Raw genomic sequence first — 17,540 nt, forward strand, 5'->3', positions numbered from 1 at the left:
ACCTAAGTCGAAACAAGGCCCCAGGAGTAGACAACATTCCACTAGAACTACTGATAGCCTTGGGAGAGCCAGCCCTGACGAAACTCTGCCATCTGGTGAGCAAGATGTATGAGACAGGCAAAATACCCTCAGACTTCAAGAAGAATATAATAATTCCAATCCCAAAGAAAGCAGGTGCAGACAGATGTGAAAATTACCAAACAATCAGTTCAATAAGTCATGGATGCAAAATACTAACGCGAATTCTTTACAGACGAATGGAAAAACTGGTAGAAGCCGACCTCGAGGAAGATCAGTTTGGATTCCGTAGAAATATAGAAACACGTGAGGCAATACTGACCCTATGACTTATCTTAGAAGCTAGATTAAGGAAAGGCAAACCTAAGTTTCTAGCATTTGTAGACTTACAGAAAGCTTTTGGCAATGTTGACTGGAATACTCTCTTTCAAATTCTGAAGGTGGCAGGAGTAAAATACAGAGCGCGAAAGACTATTGACAACTTGTACAGAAACCAGATGGCAGTTATAAGAGTCGAGAGGCATGAAAGGGAAGCAGTGGTTGGGAAGGGAGTGAGACAGGATTGTAGCCTCTCCCCGATGTTATTCAATCTGTATATTGAGCAAGCAGTAAAGGAAACAAAAGAAAAATTCGGAGTAGGGATTGAAATCCATGGAGACGAAATTAAAACTCTGAGGTTTGCCAATGACAATGTAATTCTCTCAGAGACAGCAAAGGACTTGGAAGAGCAGTTGAACAGAATGGACAGTGACTTGAAAGGAGTATATAAGATGAACATCAACAAAAGCAAAATGAGGATAATGGAATGTAGTCGAATTAAGTGAGGTGATGCTAAGGGAATCAGATTAGGAAATGAGATACTTAAAGCAGTAAAGGAGTTTTGCTATTTGGGGAGCAAAATCACATGATGGTCGAAGTAGAGAGGATATAAAATGTAGACTGGCAATGGCAAGGAAAGCGTTTCTGAAGAAGAGAAATTTGTTAACATCAAGTATAGATTTAAGTGTCACGAAGTTGTTTCTGAAAGTATTTGTATGGAGTGTAGCCATGTATGGAAGTGAAACATGGACGATAATTATTTTGGACAAGAAGAGAATAGAAGCTTTCGAAATGTGGTGCTACAGAAGAATGCTGAAAATTAGATGGGTAGATCATATAACTAATGAGGAGGTATTGAATACGATTGGGGATAAGAGAAGTTTCTGGCACAACTTGACTAGAAGAAGGGATCGGTTGGTAGGACACGTTCTGAGGCATCAAGGGATCACCAATTTAGTATTGGAGGGCAGCGTGGAGGGTAAAAATTGTAGAGACAGACCAAGAGATGAATACACTAAGCAGATTCAGAAGGATGTAGGTTGCAGTAGGTACTGGGAGATGAAGAAGAGTGCACAGGATAGGGTAGCATGGAGAGCTGCATCAAACCAGTCTCAGGACTGAAGACCACAACAACAACAACCAAAATCGGCCAATTCAAACTCTATATTATTGTACTATTGTCTTTAACTTCTTTATGCTCTCTGAGTTTTGTATTCCTGTCCACTTTTTTTACTAGATTTTGAGAATTCTTTGTTTCCCCTATTAGAACCTTGCATCCCTTAGCAAGAGCCACTCATCCAAAGGAGCATTTTCAAACATTATACTACTATTCTGTAATTTTGAAATAATTAGCCTGATGCTAAGGACGGGGAGTGAAGTGTCCGTGGTACACTGACAGACTGAGTGGGAAACACTTTATGAAATATGTTTCACTGCAGAGCTGTGGCTCTGAAGGGGCTGGTTCTGTACCAATTATCACTGTATATGCCTTGTTCAAGTTCATACCATTCTGACAGTGAGAATGCTGATGGGGTGACACTTCTGAGAGGCTATGCTAGTGAGGAATAGCTTCTAGAAAACCATCGAGCAACCAATTGGACAACTGTTAATGGTCACATGGGGCCATATAGCATAGCTGGGATCAATTTGGCTCACTCTTGGCAACCGGCCTTCAGTCTCATTAGGGGTTCCCTTCCATCCCATTCTCCAGCACTATGCCCCTCAGTCTGTTAGTGACCTTATAGGTAAAGTTCTGATGTAAACACCAGTCAATTGTTTCAAAGCACTCTCCATTCTTGTTTTTTAAACAATATGCTCGATTTACATGAACTCCTGGATCCACATCCTACAATTGACTTGTACTTGACATTTCGTGTACAACATTTTGTTCTGTCATGATAAGCTTAGGTTATGATTTTATTAGGTGCAGTTACACTCTTCAATTTATAGTTATCTACTGTGTTTATGGAGATTCAGATCTTTGGATGGTTTTCTACACAACCACTGAATATGTTTATTTTCTCCTAACATCTCGTGTACCAGAGAAACACTAAATGACCCATCTTTAGCTGACACATATAGATATTCAGTACATATTGTGTACATTTTTAACATATTACTACAAATTTTACTGTTTTCCTTAGTGATTAATAACATGTATAGTCGCCACACTTAGTAGTATATTTTCAGATTCAACTGGATATAAGGCTATTGGTCAGACACCCAGACTTTCTTTCGTTTTATTGGAAAATTATATTTAATATGAATGTATGTGGGTGTTGCCTATTATGAATAATCTACACAGCAACTGTGGATGTCCTATCATGAGAAAGATGAAATAAAATGTAATCACATCACTACAAAGTGTCATAGCTAAAGTGTAGCAAAACAGAACAGTGGCAATCGCTTAATCACAACTATCTCCAGTTGTTACACGTATGATGGGACATACTAAACCACTTTCACCAATAACAAACAGACAGGAAATCAAAAATAAAAACAATCGTCCTGAAATTATAAATGAAGCATAAATACAGATTTCCAAAAACGTCATTTATTTACACAACTTAAGAAAAAATATCCACAATGGAAACATCTTTGAATATAACACAAGAAATATTTAGTACTGACGTTCTGAGATCTCCCAAGTGTTTTTCTTGTGTATAAGAATATATGGAATCGAATTGTAACATCTAATGTTTGTTTACCTATTTCACTTTTAGAGAAGATACACAGTCTATATGCAGAACAAATAATTAATAGGTTTGGTGGATAACACTTATCTACATTATCTCTGAATCATGTACGAAGCTTTGTGAAACAAAAAAATTCACAGAAAATATAGCAGTTGTGGACTGGTGTAAAAGCAACCAAGCACAATGAATTTGTTAGATTACACATTTTCGCATCTGACCCGTTCACATGAAGATGAACTTATGAGCAAAAATATCATGAACACTGCCCATCAGGAGACTCAATGCCACATGCTGTATGCACATGATGCAATAAGCAGATTACAGGTATATAAGCAGACCAGAGATTAACAAGAAATTGTCCCACCTATTAGATGGGTTGCGAGCATGCGAATCGAATGCTGTAAGTGACTTTAGCAATGGGCAAGTTACAGTGGCATTGCAGTTGGGAACTAGCGCCTCAAAAGTGGTGAAACTGGTTGGCTGGATCTATGCTACATCTGTGAACCTCTGTGGAAAGTGGCTGAAAGGTGATAAATACATAACCTTATGAAAAGCTGTAATACATCTATACTTCATCGCAAATCATGGCGATCAGAGGTTTGCCTACTCTGTAAAGCTGAACATGTGGCATATATAATGACAGAAAACAATGCTGCAGCAGCCATACATGTTTTTGAACACACAATTCAATGTACATACGGTCACTGTATGTTTCCATACCAATCCATCAAAACCTTCAATTGCAACTGCAGTGGGCAAGTGATCATTGATGCTGGAATGAAGATCAATGCAAATGTCAGCTATCAGTATGGGTGACATTTCCTGTTACACTAGGTCAGTTGTCACATCCAGATATGCTATCATCTAGGTGAATGGCACCAGATGGAGGGCCAATTACCCCATGGGATAGTCACTTGGGCTTCTTTGGGACATCTGGTAGTAATCGAAAGCATCATTACAGTTGCAGACTATGTGACCTATGTTGCAACTGATAGATTCCTTCATGCCTGACGTGGTCTCCCATGGTGAAGGCATCTTTCAGCAGGGTAACTGTCCATGTCACATGTGCAGAACGACCCCACAGTGGTCCAAGCAGCATGGTAACTAACACTGATGTCTCGACCACACCACTTACCTGATCTGAACATGTTGAATACAACTAGTGCAACATACACCCAGAAATATGTAGAAGACATCTCAAATCCATATAATGTAGAATTGTCATTGTATTGTGTTCCACAGGTGGACAAACATGCTATTCAGCAGGTTGCTATGTGGTAACACAACATAAATGTACACACTACTAATTACATATACAGCAAATATCTCGAGGAAAAATATCTGAGTAAAATAATTGCCATAATCATGTTCCTCCAGTGTTGAGTTTACTTGCCTCAGTGAAGGAAGTGCCATGAATATATTTTTGCTGTCACTTTCTAAAATGCAGAGTTACAAGTACAACATAATGACTATGTTTGGAATAATAAGCAGCAAGTCATCACATTTCCTAGGCCTTATATTGAATGTTGCATGGTAATTATAACTACTGATAAGGATTTATCACCATTCACAATCTTCTTGTCTCAAGATCGATAGGAAAAAGCAGCAGTGTTAATGACAAAAACACATTTGATTCATGTTTCTGGAGTATTTAGCAATACAATTTCTTGACATTTCAAGCTGCATATATGGATGTTTATATTGTCACATTATCTGTTACCTCAATATAGTACACAGTATTTCACTTTTTTCATAATTCCACCACACTTTAATGTTATTTCACTGGCATTACAATTTATTGTCCCCATACTACATTCATTATTTTATAGGCCCTGAGGGCACAAATCAGGAAAATCTATTTTCATAAACTAACACTTACTAGTAATTTCTTTCTGATGTGAAGTAATGCATATGTCTTGAAATTACCCAACTGTCACAGATATCACATTTGTGAGGTCCACTTCCACTGTGGTCTAATGCATGTGTCTTGAGATCACCTGATGTAGCAAATGATTTGCCACAAATAACACATTTGTGAGGTCTTTTCCAGATGTGTTTATGAATGCATGTTTGTTGAGATCGCCTGACTCAGCAAAAGATTTCCCACAAATCTCACATTTGTGAAGTTTCTTTCCACTGCGAATTAATACATGCCTCTTGAGAGTGCTTGACCTAGCAAAAGATTTCCCATAAATCACATATTTATGAGGTTTCTTCCCAGTGTGAATTAATGCAGGTCTGTTGAGATAGCTTGACGTAGCAACAGATTACCCACAAATCTTTCCAGTATGAATTAATATATGCCTCTTGAGAGTGAATAACCTAGTAAAAGATTTCCCACATTTCCCACATTTGTGAGGTTTCTTTCCAGTGTGAATTAATACATGCCTCTTCAGAGTGCCTGACCTAGCAAAAGATTTCTTACAAACCTCACATATGTGAGGTTTATTTCCAGTATGAATTAATGAGTGTGTCTTGAGAAGCTTTGACAAAGCAAAACATTTCCCACAAATCTCACATTTGTGAGGTTTCTTTCCAGTGTGAATTAATAAGTGAGTCATGAGAGTACTTGAGTGGGCAAACGATTTGTCACAACTCTCACATTTGTGAGGTTTCTTTCCAGTGTGAATTATTACATGAGTCTTGAGGTAATCTGATCTAGCAAAACATTTTCCACAAATCTCACACTTATGAGGTTTCTTTCCAGTGTGAATTAAAAAGTGAGTCATGAGAGTACTTGACTGGGCAAACGATTTCCCACAATTCTCACATTTGTGAGGTTTCTTTCCAGTGTGAATTAAGTCATGAGTCTTGAGGTGATCTGATCTAGTAAAACATTTTCCACAAATCTCACATTTGTGAGGTTTATTTCCAGTGTGGATAAAAGCATGCTTCTTGAGATCACCTAACGCAGTAAAGGATTTCCCACAAATCTCACATTTGTGACGTTTCTTTCCAGTCTTACAAACATACAAAGGTGGTTGCGTGCCATCAGTGTGCATAGACACATGCATTATGAGTCTGTATTTTGAAGGAAAGATCTGTTGGCAGAAATCACAGCTATATAGATGTAATTCCTTTTCCCTCTTACTACAGTCATATTGGGTGGCAACTGAGCATTCCTTATCAATAGTCACATCTTCTGTATTGGTACCAAACTTCTCCATGTCTATCACCAACTCATCCTGGACCAGTCCAGGGTGACAAATTTCTTCATATGATATGCCACAGCTCCCACCAGTACTCTGAGTCAATCTGAAGAGTGAGGTCGAGAATAGGTGAGAATTAAAATAATTCACTTTCATGTGTTACAATCTTTTCAAAATACAGTGCTACAAGTTAACAGTTTACACCAATTTATTAAATGTATCAAAAAAATTTGAGTTACATATTTTAATTAAAATTCTTAATTTCAAGGTATTTAAGATTTAAGTAAGAGAAATAATTTTTAAAAGTTCCTCTTCCATTATCTTAGCTCTGTAACTGCCTTTTCTTTGTTTTGGAAACACTTTCAACTTTGGAAATGATAAATTTATTTCGCCTAGTAAACAGATTTTTTTTTGTTTGGTTCCCAATGAGTCAAGAACTAGTGCAAGCTTCAACAAGGGAAAAAATTGCATACTGATGAATGAATGTGAATGACACACTCGCAGATGGTTTTAATCTAAGACTGTGTTTTTGGCAATGCAACTTCTATGAAGCCTTGCACAAATGGAAATACTGTCTGAAAAGATGGAAATAGGTGTAAATTTTCCATTATATTTGCAATGAGCCGTTTTGAAAATTTTTACATCTTCCTAACATCTGGTCATCTGGTATTGCAGAACACCATTGACTGAAGGGCACACATATAAATGGTCACATCATCACCCATTAAACACTTCCTACTGAGTGGCAGTGATAACAGCTGATGCATGAGCTACCTCTGTAGTACCTGGGTCCCATCATTCCACCTGCAGTTGAACCCTTTCCCACAGAACAGAACTGTGATGCCTTTCAGGTCCCCAGTATGTGCATCGTGTTGGACATGAAAGGTTACAAACTACTGAAGGCCTGCATGCTCCAGTGTTTTCTTTTGTTCTGACTAGCATTTGACTCTTTTGCATTTTGTTGGGGATATAGTTTTGTGTGACATGGTATCTGGTAAATTTCGAGTGTTTTTAAACTCTTAATTAGGATCACACGATTTTTTAACGTAACTGGTACCATGGTGTGTATCAGATTCTTAAAGTTGACAACTGTATGACTACATATTGTAACTTTTTTTAACTCAATTAGTTACAACATGTATTTTCATACATATGGAAGTAAAGTAACTGAATGTTAATAATTAAGAAAGAAATTAAAAAAATATGCAAGTAAGGTTTCAAACAAATACCTTTCTTTTTCTCAAAGTACTAGATATAAAACTTACAATTAAAATTTTAAGCTATGCCAGTGGACCATAAACAAACCAGGATAAGAAAGAGAATTTGTGGAAAAGTTCAACAAAAAATAAACTTTGACGTTAATTATTTATCAATTGTTTTAGAGACCTCCATGTAAGCATTGTGTAGGTACTTGGTACTTGTGTCATATCCTTAATATTTACCGCACAACATTTTCTGTGGCAGGCACATTCATAAACTATTCATGCAGTGATGATGGAAGTGCACATGTATTTTATCAACACACATACTACAGCCTGGACAGTAACAGAGCTGATGGCTCACCCCACATTTGTTAAAAATTTTGGCACTAGAGCTGTTACCTCTATTTTATTCCTTTCTTTGTTCTCTCGATTCCCAAACCAAAGAGCTGTCATTATGAACACAAATCGTTTCTTACATTCTATCTACACTGGTACCCCTCTATCCAACAACTAGTCGGGTTGGGGGATTAATGGGGCTACAACACATTTACTCGGTCTTTCAGGCGAGGCTGGTTGTGAAGTGCCAATGCGTATATAGGCTAGTATTACGATGGGGTCACGACTCCAAAAGACACCCACCCCCACCCCCCTGCCGCCAGATTTTATACACCGCAACTATCTGCATCCAGTGTAATCCATGGGAAAGTGTGAATGTCTACAAATGTTTGCGAGCTGTGTAACTGAGGTGAAACATGAGGACCAGCCCGGTATTCACCTAGCAGGATGAGGAAAACTGACTAAAAACCACTTCCAGGCTGGCGGCACACCGGCCCTTCATCATTGACCTGCTAGGTGGATTGGATCTGGGGTCGCTGTGCCTACCCGACTCCAGGAAGCAGCACGTTAGTGACCTTGGCTACCCTGGTGGGTCGTTTCTTACACTGCCATGAAAATATTGCATTTGGTTCCATCTACTAAGGAAATATTGTCAATGCATGTGATGCCAGGGTTGGAGACTGCTGTTAATACAAGCAAGCCTATTAAAGCTTTTATCTCAGAAACATCAATATCACACAAAGAAGGTATGTTCTTTTGAACATTTTTATATTATCAAGATTTTGTTTCATCATTGTTGAATCCCATCTAAAATTCCTTGAGGGAAAAGTACACCTCATTTGTTGTTCAGTGTCTCGATTTCCACGCATCACATTACTACTGAGTAACAGGGCACGAATCTGCAAAGCAATGTTATATTGTCTAGCACAAACATTGCTTGGGTTGTGCATTTCTCCATTTGAAAGCATTTCCCCTCCCACAAAAGAATTAATCATGGTGATATGACTATGTCCTCCGTTATTATCATTTCCACCACCACCACCACCAATATCACACAGTCCATTTTTTTACACAGTCCATTGTAGCCAATGTCACGAATGAAGATGATGATGATTATGATGAGGACAACACAAACACCCAGTCACTGGGCAGAGAAAGTCCCCATCCTGGCCACAAATCGAACCCGGGACCCCATGATCCAGAAGCAGCAATACTAGCTACTAGACCATGAGCTGCAGACAGAACTCATGGAGAATAACAAGTCCATTCAGGCAGGTTTTAATGATTAGAGAGACGTGGCACACGCTGCATATTGTAAAAGACACTGACAGAAGTCACGATAATTATTACACTGTAATAACAATAAACACAAGTTGTTGATAAAAACCTCTGCTGAGTAGCAATCATAGAACGAGAGTGGTATCTCTACAAGACGTCATAGCAACTTTACTATGAATTTATTGAGGGTAAAATTGTCTGAACAGCAGCCTGTTTTCATAACAAGAAGTCGATCTGAGGTATTTTAAGTGATTACAATGAAACTGATGTTGTACTGGGTGCTGCAGTGTGGGCTCTATTACTTTGCAGGATGCTGTAACATTGTAGTGCAGGAAAAGAGGAGAAACGATCAGAGCAATGATAATGGTGGTTCTGGTACGTTTATTAGGATATGATCAGAAGTTAAATTTTAAAAATGATCTACTGACTCTGCAAAATGCTGTATCCATGACATGACATTGTTAACAGTAGCCACAGCATATCCAGTGTAATCAGACTGATTGTCATCATATGATATCTTTCTGATCAGGAATATCTGGATACATCCCCAATAAATCTTTCACATATCCCAACATGCACATGTCGCATGAACTTAGGTTGGGGGATCTCTGCCTAGATATAATGCGGGTGATACCAAAGATTGCATGAAACCAATAGTTCACTCGACAACTGACATATCATGCCACCTCATCTCACATCAAAATAATGGTGCAGACACTTGTGGTCTTGAAATGCTGGAATCGCGTTACATAACAAGGTCCTTTTGAAGTTCAGATGTCACTGTACACCTAAGAGGTGCTTGACGTGTCATCTACAAGGAACAGTGGCTCAGAATGAAGGGGGTTGTGAAATCACACCACACTGTCACATAAGCTAAGTGCAGTGGATGTTCCTGTACAAGTTTTGGGAGGACAACCCCCATATGTGACAGTTCTGTGCATTCACGGCCCCATGAAGAGTAAAATATGCCTTGTCCTTCCAAAGAATATTCCCCAGTGAAAAGTCACTCTTTTCCATGCAAGCCAAAAATGATGGCAAGGTCACAGCGTTGTGGCCTATCCTGGGGCTTCTTTAGCAGCAAATTCTGAGCCTTATAGAGATACTAGTGTAAAGTGTGCCACAAAATCTTTGGAACCGTTGACTGGGGGAGGCACAGTAAGAGTGTGTGAGTGAGAATGAGAGTGAGAGAGATCCTGTGGCAACTCTAGCACTTACTGCAGAATTTGAGGCATCTGCTGCATGGTTGGCTGTAGCGAAAGGCAACTTCAACAACCGCTATGGGAATCTGCTGCACTACTCAGTTCGGCTATTTCTTCTAATTTCTTGATTATATTCTTCACCATATTTACTGACATGAGGCTCTTCTCAGCCATTTATGTCAATGATATCCTTGCAATGCAGTGCTGCTGTTCTGATAAAACAACTGTACCACCCATGCAAGGCGTTTCTTCTGAATAGGCACTTCATTTCATACGGAAGCCTTAAACCTTCTTAACTGGGTGTATATCTTGAAAAGAAAAATTCCCAGATTTCCCAGTTAGAAACGCGCTTTCTAGGGTGAAAAACTTTTTACTGGGTGGAAGTACATTTTTCCATCTTGAAAGATAACGTTACCCTAGGAGCTGTAAACCTCATCAATCCCTTGAATGGTTATGGGTTTATAAGCCTGTATAAAACTTTCTGGCACTTAAGGAATCTCAACCTACCAAAAATCAAAGCATTTCTGAAAGATCGTTGATGTGTAGCAACATGTCCACTACATATTTTCATATGATGAAAGTATGAACACGAATTCCAACAATTACATCACAGTAGCTTCCAAAGCACTGAAATAAAGATTCTGACATGCTTTTGTGGGCCAAGCATAGCTTGTGTCACATGATCTCGCCAGCCGGCGACAGCAGATATTCATACACAGGAAACACACAAGTGGAAGAAGTTAATACACTCCTGGAAATGGAAAAAAGAACACATTGACACCGGTGTGTCAGACCCACCATACTTGCTCCGGACACTGCGAGAGGGCTGTACAAGCAATGATCACACGCACGGCACAGCGGACACACCAGGAACCGCGGTGTTGGCCGTCGAATGGCGCTAGCTGCGCAGCATTTGTGCACCGCCGCTGTCAGTGTCAGCCAGTTTGCCGTGGCATACGGAGCTCCATCGCAGTCTTTAACACTGGTAGCATGCCGCGACAGCGTGGACGTGAACCGTATGTGCAGTTGACAGACTTTGAGCGAGGGCGTATAGTGGGCATGCGGGAGGCCGGGTGGACGTACCGCTGAATTGCTCAACACGTGGGGCGTGAGGTCTCCACAGTACATCGATGTTGTCGCCAGTGGTCGGCGGAAGCTGCACGTGCCCGTCGACCTGGGACCCGACCGCAGCGACGCACGGATGCACGCCAAGACCGTAGGATCCTACACAGTGCTGTACGGGACCGCACCGCCACTTCCCAGCAAATTAGGGACACTGTTGCTCCTGGGGTATCGGCGAGGACCATTCGCAACAGTCTCCATGAAGCTGGGCTACGGTCCCGCACACCGTTAGGCCGTCTTCCGCTCACGCCCCAACATCGTGCAGCCCGCCTCCAGTGGTGTCGCGACAGGCGTGAATGGAGGGACGAATGGAGACATGTCGTCTTCAGCGATGAGAGTCGCTTCTGCCTTGGTGCCAATGATGGTCGTATGCGTGTTTGGCGCCGTGCAGGTGAGCGCCACAATCAGGACTGCATACGACCGAGGCACACAGGGCCAACACCCGGCATCATGGTGTGGGGAGCGATCTCCTACACTGGCCGTACACCACTGGTGATCGTCGAGGGGACACTGAATAGTGCACGGTACATCCAAACCATCAGCGAACCCATCGTTCTACCATTCCTAGACCGGCAAGGGAACTTGCTGTTCCAACAGGACAATGCACGTCCGCATGTATCCCGTGCCACCCAACGTGCTCTAGAAGGTGTAAGTCAACTACCCTGGCCAGCAAGATCTCCGGATCTGTCCCCCATTGAGCATGTTTGGGACTGGATGAAGCGTCGTCTCACGCGGTCTGTACGTCCAGCATGAACGCTGGTCCAACTGAGGCGCCAGGTGGAAATGGCATGGCAAGCCGTTCCACAGGACTACATCCAGCATCTCTACGATCGTCTCCATGGGAGAATAGCAGCCTGCATTGCTGCGAAAGGTGGATATACACTGTACTAGTGCTGACATTCTGCATGCTCTGTTGCCTGTGTCTATGTGCCTGTGGTTCTGTCAGTGTGATCATGTGATGTATCTGACCCCAGGAATATGTCAATAAAGTTTCCCCTTCCTGGGACAATGAATTCACGGTGTTCTTATTTCAATTTCCAGGAGTGTATGTTGGTGTGGCTTTCTGTCTAAGTTGAAAGTGAGGTTATTACTTCCTTTGCCATAATGCATAGGAAGTTGAAATCACTGTTAATGTTCATCATCCTTGACACACAGTATCACTCCTTCACTCTCTCATTCTTTTATGGAAACAATTTGTGGTCGAAAGAAAATTTAAGGGGCCATAGATTGAAGCTTTCTGCTTTAGGTGAGGTCTGTTTACTGGAGAGAGTATATCATCCATGTACACACACTTTAGAACCATTTACTCTAAATGTCTGATTAAATATATTTACTTTGTGACTGATTAAAATGTTTGCAGATGATAGATGAATTACAAATTGTAGTTTACAAAGAAAACCAATGAAATGGATTTTCATCCAAATTTCCAAGTCGGCAGGTTAATGTGTAATATCATATCCTACTGATTTGTGTACTCTGTCTTCAAAAAATATATGCCTGTCTGGTACCCATGTAGGTACATTTCTTATACACCTGCTGTCAGGTAGGACAAGTTGCACAGCACAGAGGTCTAGTGAATGCCTTTTAGATATTGCTCAGAAGACAAACTTTCACGATCTACAGATGGAAAGTGCTGACTATGTACTTGAGGGTCCTCTGAACACAACTAATAAGACCATTACAAACTTGTCATGCACTGCTCAAATGTAACATTGACATACAGGTGGTCAGTGCATTCTGGCAATCATAGTGTACAGAGTAGAGTGATTGATACCTTTTGAACCCAGGCAGGAAGTCAATCAGTACTTTCTTGGATTCTTTGACACAGGTAAACCACATGCTGACCAAACTTTCAACATGATTTTGCTTACAGCTGGTAAGATACAGATTATAGTAACTATAGAGTAATGTACAGTCCTTGCCTGGTTTCATGATATTACACTACATTAATACATATTCCACAGATCCTGAATATGACATTTTGCAATGTGGAACTTGTGAGTTTAACATTAGGTTTCTTTACACAATGTATTTTTTTACATTAACTATTTCATATTTAAAAATTTATGTACTGAGTAGACGATGTCCTCATTCATACATAATTTTGATTTGTTTTTAGATGCTGATTGGCTATCTGTCACACTGTTAATGCTACCTGGTAGACAAACAAAGATTTTTGTGGCAGCATGGTTCATCTTTTCCTGTGCCAAAGTCAGATCTAGCCACTACTCTTTGATATTATCTTGGAACTGTGAGTCATCATTAATAACAAATTTCGTAAGTGAATGTATGTATTGTGAAGGTACTGGAACCTCCCTAGTTCCTTAAATAAGTGTGTGAAAGGTGCTTCCCAACTATTATTCTGATTGCAGGCTTTTGTGCAATGAATACTTTTACTCTAAATGATGAGTCACCCCAAAACTTCATGCTATATGAAAGCAGTGAATGGAAACAGACGTTGTTAAGTTAATTTGCTGATATATTTGTCACCAAAATTTGCAATAACCCTAACAGTGTAAGATGCTGAACTGAAACGTTTCATAAGCTCATGATGTGCTTCTTCAAATTAATTTCTTATAAAGGCACACTCCCAGAAATTTCGAATATTGTGCTTAGCAACATATTTCTGTTCAGAATCTATACTTAATGGTATTCTGCCATTTACTGCACAGAACAGTGTACATTGTGTTTTCTCAAATCCATCTGCAGACAACAACTTAATTTCCTGAAAGAGATAATTCACAATTTCCTCGGCTAATTCATATTTCTTGGGTAAGATTACTGCATCATCAGAAGTAGCTTTACATCTTCATGAATGTAGAGTGCCAGATCATTAACATATATCAAGAAAAATATGGGGAACAAAGAACAAAACCGAACACTGTGGGACACCATTCTTCATACCTCCCCAGTTAGAGGATGTAGTATTATCATATATCTATCGAAGATATAATTAAATTTTTTTGGGTAACTCTGCAACAGAATCACGGATTGAGTATATTATTGTAACAAGTTACTGCAATGATTCTCATCTGATAGATATTTTTTAAATACTTGATTGCATTAATTTGGACAAAGAGCAGCAGATTATTCGATGAGATTTCGGGATTGCTGCCGGATCACGTTGACTTCTTGCCACGATATTTCGGCTGGCAATCGTCCAGCCATCTTCAGGTGAGTGTCCATCACTGGAGACTGCAAGTTCCTGGAGTCAACTTTACAGCAAAAAATTGGCGCGAAAATGCATGCGCATTGGTCTCCGTCACAGAAGCGTCCTCTATCGAAATCCGCGCCCTCTGGAGCTACTGTTCTATCTGTGGCGTGCAGACACACGCGTAAAGGTGAAAACTACATGTCCGCCCTCTGTCCTTCCGACAATCATATCTTTTTCGATGTCTTAACATTTTTCCTGCAGCCATTTCATCTTAGCTTCCCTGCACTTCCTATTTATTTCATTCCTCAGCGACTTGTATTTCTGTATTTCTGATTTTCCCGGAACATGTTTGTACTTCCTCCTTTCATCAATCAACTGAAGTATTTCTTCTGTTACCCATGGTTTCTTCGCAGCTACCTTCTTTGTACCTATGTTTACCTTCCCAACTTCTGTGATGGCCCTGTTTAGAGATGTCCATTCCTCTTCAACTGTACTGCCCACTGCGCTATTCCTTATTGCTGTATCTATAGCGTTAGAGAACTTCAAACGTATCTCGTCATTCCTTAGTACTTCCGTATCCCACTTCTTTGCGTATTGATTCTTCCTGATTAATGTCTTGAACTTCAGCCTACTCTTCATCACTACTATATTGTGATCTGAGTCTATATCTGCTCCTGGGTACGCCTTAAAATCCAGTATCTGATTTCGGAATCTCTGTCTGACCATGATGTAATCTAATTGAAATCTTCCCGTATCTCCCGGCCTTTTCCAAGTATACCCTCTCCTCTTGTGATTCTTGAACAGCGTATTCGCTATTACTAGCTGAAACTTGTTACAGAACTCAATTAGTCTTTCTCCTCTTTCATTCCTTGTCCCAAGCCCATATTCTCCTGTAACTATATCATATCTATTATAAATATGGCCATGACACCTGACCACCTCCAATATCTCCACCTTGGTATATCAGCATTAAATAGAGTTACTTTTCCCTTCCAGCTAATGTGGAATTATTTCCTCCTTTGTTCTTTAACTACAAAATTTCCCCTTTATTCCGGTAATTTAACTGGCATTGTCGACCATCAGAGAGCCCTCATTGAATAGTCTCAACAAAGGTAAACACAAGGATTCAAATACGTCACTGTTGAGTTCTTCGTGATCTTTGTTTTTTGGGCATGTTCAGATCATCCTGCATGACAGACAGTAAGTGTGTTTCCTGTGCCATACAGTACTTTTAACCCATAATTGCTTTTTGAAGCTTGTCACATGTTTATTGCACTATTTTGTTTGAGCCACATTTGATCAAAATAAATAATACAGAAACGATTATTTTTGTTGCTGATGCTGTGAATTTATCTCAGAAGTAGCAACATTTAATACAGTATCGGATCCTCCATCAGAAAGCATCTTTCATCTTTGCATTTGCTGAATGTGTATGCAAAAGGTTTCAGAACTCATCCTATCAATAGATTGCCCCCTGTGAACGCTATCTTACAATTTAAAACATCACCTTCATTTTGTCTTGTAGGATACTCACACTGCTCATGAAATTTCAATATAATAAAATGAAGAACATCTTTCTAAAGATCTTCCAAATCCGTTGGCAACGGCCTTGCCGCAGTGGCTACACCGGTTCCCGTGAGATCACCGAAGTTAAGCGCTGTCGGGCGTGGCCGGCGCTTGGATGGGTCACCATCCCGCCGCCATGTGCTGTTGCCATTTTTCGGGGTGCACTCAGCCTCGCGATGCCAATTGAGGAGCTACTCGACCGATTAGTAGCGGCTTCGGTCAACGAATACCGTCCTAACGGTCGGGGGTGCGGTGTGCTGACCACACGCCCCTCCTTATCCGCATCTTCCTCGGAAGATGACACGGCGGCCGGACGGTCCCGGACGGGCCACTTGTGGCCTAAAGACGGAGCTTTTTTTTTTTTTTTCCAAATCCGTTTCCTGGACACAGGTTTCCATCCACTGCAGTTCTGGAAATATTCTCAGCAAAGTTCGTGGTCAGACACAAGATACTTATGTTGTTGAAGTCTGCAGAGCTGATAGGATTCCATCTCTTTTTGCTTTGCCTTTAAGGTCATGAAGAAATTCGTTTACCTTATATAAAATACTCTTTGCTGGCTCTGTGTGTTTTGGAATCAAGTCATCTTAATTCAGAAATAAAAACTGCAATATTAATAAATGAAAATCACTGCTCTCTTAGCAAACATATGCTTCTGTCCAGTGTGCACAAGTAAACGATGGCTAGTGAGTGTCAATCTGAAAAGCCATGCCACAGCAGCATGAATTATGCACAGCGTTACCACACGACCTTGTCTGTCTGGTACCCATTGCTTATTATGCTACTTGGAAGGCACCTGTGGTGGAAATGACACTGTGGCAAAAGTATGAGCTTAGAGAGATGGCCCAAGCAAAATAGGCCAAGGGTGCTTGTTGGCATTCAGAAAATGGAGGGAAGATAAAAGCTGTGAAAACTGGCATAACCCTCTCAACCACCACTTGTTGCTCCTTGATGTAGAAAAGCACAAACTTTATGCAAGGAAGCAATCTTGTTTCCTTTCACAAGTTACATGTGACAAGTTTTTCCAAGCCCTGTGCACATCTTAGTGAAGTCATAGATGATGTAGGATCATTGTGTAAGGGTTTAAAAAGGCAGGATCCGGATGTGATAATGGGTGGAACAGGAACCAGTACTGACAAGCATCAGGTGTAAAGTGTTGAGTATGACCTGCTACAAATAGAAACTGCAACAAATCTTACAAATGCAGGCTTGGTTCCTGCTTTCATGTGGTTACATTTGCCCCAATTGAGCAGCTTTCTCAGGAAAGAGACGGGGGGGGGAGGGAGAGAGAGAGGGGCAGAGACAGGAGAGACAGGAGAGACGGGAGGGAGGGAGAGAGAGGGGCAGAGACAGGAGAGACGGGGGGAGGGAGAGAAATAGGCAGAGACGGAGGGAGGGAGGGAGAGAGAGAGGCAGCGGCCGGGGGGAGGGAGGGAGGGAGGGAGGGAGGGAGGGGAGGGAGGGAGAGGCAGCGGCCGGGGGGAGGGAGGGAGAGGCAGCGGCTG

General features: G+C 40.9%; 1 protein-coding gene across 2 annotated transcripts in view; it reads right to left on the bottom strand.

Annotated features, from left to right (window-relative positions):
* Positions 1 to 3,007: 3,007 nt before the first annotated feature.
* LOC126213095 (zinc finger protein 492-like) overlaps positions 3,008 to 17,540 on the bottom strand; it is a 147,588-nt gene continuing 133,055 nt past the window's right edge. The window contains exons 5-6 of one of the 2 annotated variants that reach the window (XM_049940700.1): positions 5,849 to 6,287; positions 3,008 to 5,680 (exon numbers count right to left, since the gene is read on the bottom strand). In XM_049940700.1, the coding sequence (XP_049796657.1) occupies positions 5,300 to 5,680; positions 5,849 to 6,287 (820 nt within the window). In that variant the 3' untranslated portion in view covers positions 3,008 to 5,299. Of the gene's footprint in view, positions 6,288 to 17,540 lie in introns of both variants that reach the window. The other variant, XM_049940699.1, reaches the window with a different exon arrangement.

Source organism: Schistocerca nitens, chromosome 11 (genome assembly GCF_023898315.1).
Source record: "Schistocerca nitens isolate TAMUIC-IGC-003100 chromosome 11, iqSchNite1.1, whole genome shotgun sequence".
Classification (NCBI taxonomy): Eukaryota; Metazoa; Arthropoda; class Insecta; order Orthoptera; family Acrididae; genus Schistocerca; species Schistocerca nitens.